The 3,668-nt window shown below is 38.2% G+C and overlaps 1 protein-coding gene across 5 annotated transcripts; it reads left to right on the top strand.

Moving 5' to 3' along the window:
* The first annotated feature begins 1,338 nt into the window (after positions 1 to 1,338).
* Positions 1,339 to 3,446, top strand: LOC123215447 (putative pre-16S rRNA nuclease). 5 transcript variants are annotated; one of them, XM_044635539.1, is made up of 6 exons: positions 1,339 to 1,732; positions 1,818 to 1,877; positions 1,971 to 2,083; positions 2,320 to 2,351; positions 2,790 to 2,866; positions 2,962 to 3,446. In XM_044635539.1, exons 1-6 carry the CDS (start codon positions 1,481 to 1,483, stop codon positions 2,977 to 2,979), a joined length of 552 nt encoding a protein of 183 aa, XP_044491474.1. In that variant the 5' UTR covers positions 1,339 to 1,480; the 3' UTR covers positions 2,980 to 3,446. The 5 variants fall into 5 exon arrangements, with proteins under 5 accessions (XP_044491474.1, XP_044491475.1, XP_044491472.1 ...); XM_044635540.1 differs by having other exon boundaries at positions 2,790 to 2,841; positions 2,962 to 3,118; XM_044635537.1 differs by having other exon boundaries at positions 1,342 to 1,732; positions 2,320 to 2,388.
* The last annotated feature ends 222 nt before the right edge of the window (positions 3,447 to 3,668 follow it).

The raw sequence follows: 3,668 nt of genomic DNA, 5'->3' as shown, positions 1-3,668 counted from the left end.
GTGTGACGAAGAGACGCGATGCGATGAAGAGACCTCTCTTCGTCGCTCGTCATCCAGATCTGGGAGATCGCTCAACGAAGGTCTCTCTTCTTCTCTCTTCATCGCTCGTCGCGTCTGGACGACGTGACGACGAAGCGTCGTCCTTCGTCTGTTCTTCCAGATTTGGACGACGCTTCGTCGTCCAGATCTGGGCGATAAAGGGTCGTCCTTTGTAGTCGGAGATGGGAGATCGATCGAATACGTCGACCGTTGGTGGTGGCCGGAGAAGGAAGCAAACGCCAGGGGTGAAATTAAACTTTTCAAACTTTGAAGATGGGTTAGTTATTAGTTTTTAAAACCTGGAGGGGGAAACGGTAAAATTTTAAAGTTTTAAAGTTTTAAATAGCAAATGACGATTTTGCCCCTATTCCTAACTGAAAAATAAGACGACAGTTTGCTCATAGGTGGAAAAAATGGATTTTCATCTGCCGTAGGTGACATTTTGAAAATGCATCAAAAGTTAGGTGGGAAATAGTCCTTCTCCCTTGGAAACACATTATTTCAACATGGAAACCAGTGTCCCTAGGGTTCATGCTTAAGGTTTTGATTCTTTTTAGAGTGATAAATTTAAGAGTTTTGTTTTGTGTGTAAACAATATATATAATTTTATATATAATTAAGAACATATCATCATCTGTGATTGGTTTGTACACAAATAAAGAGAGATCATTTCATGGGGGTAGTTTTAAACTTTTAAGTTCGTGAAAGGCCAAACGATTATTTCCCACCCAAGGTTTAGCGTTTTCTCAAAAGTTTCTCCTTTAACTATGGAAACACCAAACACCCACCCATGACCGGTTAGATTTAACCAAACCCTAACGGTGGTAAGGGTAAAATCGTTATTTTTACTATAATATTAAAAATAAACTAAAATAGAATCTAATTTTGCCCCCCTAAACTTTAAAAACTAAAATTTTCCCCCATCCTAAGTTTTAAAAAATGACAGTTTCACCTTAGGGTTTGGTTTTGAAATCTCCGGCGACCTCTCCGGCTCCGTTGCCGACGGCCGCTCCCTCCCGAAGCAACGGAGCCGGAGAGGTCGTCGGAGATTTCAAAACCAAACCCTAGGATGAAACTGTCATTTTTTAAAACTTTGGGTGGGGAAAAATTTTAGTTTTTAAAGTTTAGGGGGGCAAAAGGAGATAAAATTTTCAGGCGTTAGGGTTTGGTTAAATCTAACCGGCCATGGGTGGGTGTTTGGTGTTTCCATAGTTAAAGGGGGGACTTTTGAGAAAACGCTAAACCTTGGGTGGGAAATAGTCGTTTGGCCTTCGTGAAAGCAAAGAATTTGTTTGTATTGGACTGGACTTGAATCTCAGAATACAACAAAATTTTTAAATGCAATGCAAGGTCACCAATTCATAATTAAATTAATGAAGAAATATAGAAAATAAAATCTAAATAACAATATATTTTCCTCCCCCTCCTCTATGCTTCTTAGATGTGCTTATTGAGGGTGAATCCTTTTCTTAATTTACCGGTTCATCCCTCTCCTCGTCGACTAGTCTTGACTGGAACCCGTAATTGTGCACTAAGAATAAGGGCTGTGTCGGCCACAGACGACCTTCTCCCGAATGCCGTTCGGCGGAGGAGGGACCCGCTTTGGAGAGGAGGGTTCAGTCTCGGTGTCGACTTGGGATTTTCTCGCACTGGCCTTGCCCTAAGCAAAGGCTTCTCTGTCCGTCCACTAACGGTAATCAATCACTTTAATTTCGGTCGATTGTGTTTTTAAATTCTGAAAATTGTGTTGGGTTGTTTTATTTATTTATTTTTTCTAGGTTTTGAAATTGAGGGGGCAGAAGCTTGAGTTGCGGCTTCTTGAGATTGCTCAAAAGGAGGTAAAGATGGTTGTCTGCAAGCGTCGAATTCATTTTGTTTTAATTCTTTTATATATGGTTGTGCAAATAACAAACGCAAATGGGAAACTGTAGGAGGTTGATGAATTCATAGTTGGGCTTCCTAAATCCTTCGATGGAAAAGAGACTCCTCAATCCAACAAAGTTCGTAGTGTTGCTGGAAGACTTGCCGTTCGAGCGGCGGAGAGGTCAGATTTGCCCTTTTTCAATTTGTTGATTTGTTTGTTTTCCAAATATTGTACTTGAACAAAGGCTGACTATTAATGGGTATTTTGTTTGATGCATTTAGTTGCTTCTTTGTGGAAATATCATTTTGCTTGGCATTTTTTTCCTGTGATTGTCTTAATTTATTTTTATAATTGTTTACTAGAACTCCCTCTTTCTTGTTTAAACTGAATCGTTTTTGTGGGATTGTAAATAATAGGGGCTGGAGAGTCTACCTTCAGGATGAACATGGTACGTCGGCAGAAGCTGCAAACCTGATGATTGACATGTAACTATTTCTCAAAAGCTGTTTTCTTTTGCATGAAATAGTTGTTGATTATTTTGATTATATATCGCCTAGGGTGGATTTGAGATGAGTTGGTTCGAGCTTGATTACCAGCTCAGTTCGTTTGAGCTTGAGTCTCAAGGGTTTTGTACTATCTAGTTTGAGCTCGATCTTAAAAGGTGTCCGGCTTGCTAAGGTCGTGAGCCTGAAGGAGCTCAGTTCGAATCGGTCAAAATGATGTCATTTTGACTAATATGCAATAAAACAACTGATTCAAGATTTTTAGTTTTCTCTTATGCACATTTAGTTGTTAGTCTCTTGATGAATGGCTTTGGCAAATATGTGCGATTGAACATTTCGGGTCTTTACTATATCTGGATATAATTTCCTACATGTTCTTTCAGGGGCCTCACCAAGTCTGCTCGGCAAACTAAAACAGATGCCTATGCTGCTGTGGTATGTGGGGAATTCTATCATTTTTGTAAGTTTATGAAGCAACTTTCTCAATATAGGATAAGATGTTCTTTTTTTCTCTCTGGTTGCAGATATTACTAGAGAGATATTTTTCCATGTCAGGTCAGGGAACTGAGATAGTACTGCCCAAGAACATCGATTTGCAAGAAAAACTTAGAAACAGTGCATTGGAGGACATGGATTTTTTTCCAGAAGATTTTGTGTAGTGACAGCAAATTACTAGAACAGTATTCCTTTCTTCATTCACACATAAGCAGGGAGTTTGTGAGAATGTAGGAGTAGAACCAAGCTATGGTCTTCTTCTCTTATGCATAAGCTTTATGAATTCACCAATCCTGGTGAAACGGCAGTTTGGCAAAGTACAAGGGTGAAAACATGCAAATCTGGAAGCATTGAAGGTGTTTTACCGGCTGCAATGCTCTCATGGAAGAATCTGTGTTCTAATATCGTGATGGCAAAACTTTGATTTTCTGTCTAATAAGGCTTTCTATTCTTCTGGAGATGTGAGGAAAAAGCTCTTATTTATCATATTGGCCCTGGCGGAATATAATGCAATGTTTACACATGTTATCAAGTTTGATTTTCAAGCTTTTGTCCATCAAATTCACTCTTTCTCTTGATTCGGTTTGAACTAGCCCCAAGGAAACTAGCTTTTATATATATATATATTCAAGAATGTTTAAACTGGAAAATCATAGTTATAAATATCTTATGATATATAATATTTATTATATAATATAATATAATTTGATACATAAGTAAAATGTTACATATTTTAAGGTATATTAAAAAGTAGTATAAAATTTTTG

The sequence above is a fragment of the Mangifera indica genome, chromosome 5 (genome assembly GCF_011075055.1).
Source record: "Mangifera indica cultivar Alphonso chromosome 5, CATAS_Mindica_2.1, whole genome shotgun sequence".
NCBI lineage: Eukaryota > Viridiplantae > Streptophyta > Magnoliopsida > Sapindales > Anacardiaceae > Mangifera > Mangifera indica.
This window is presented reverse-complemented; position numbering and strand designations above follow the sequence as displayed.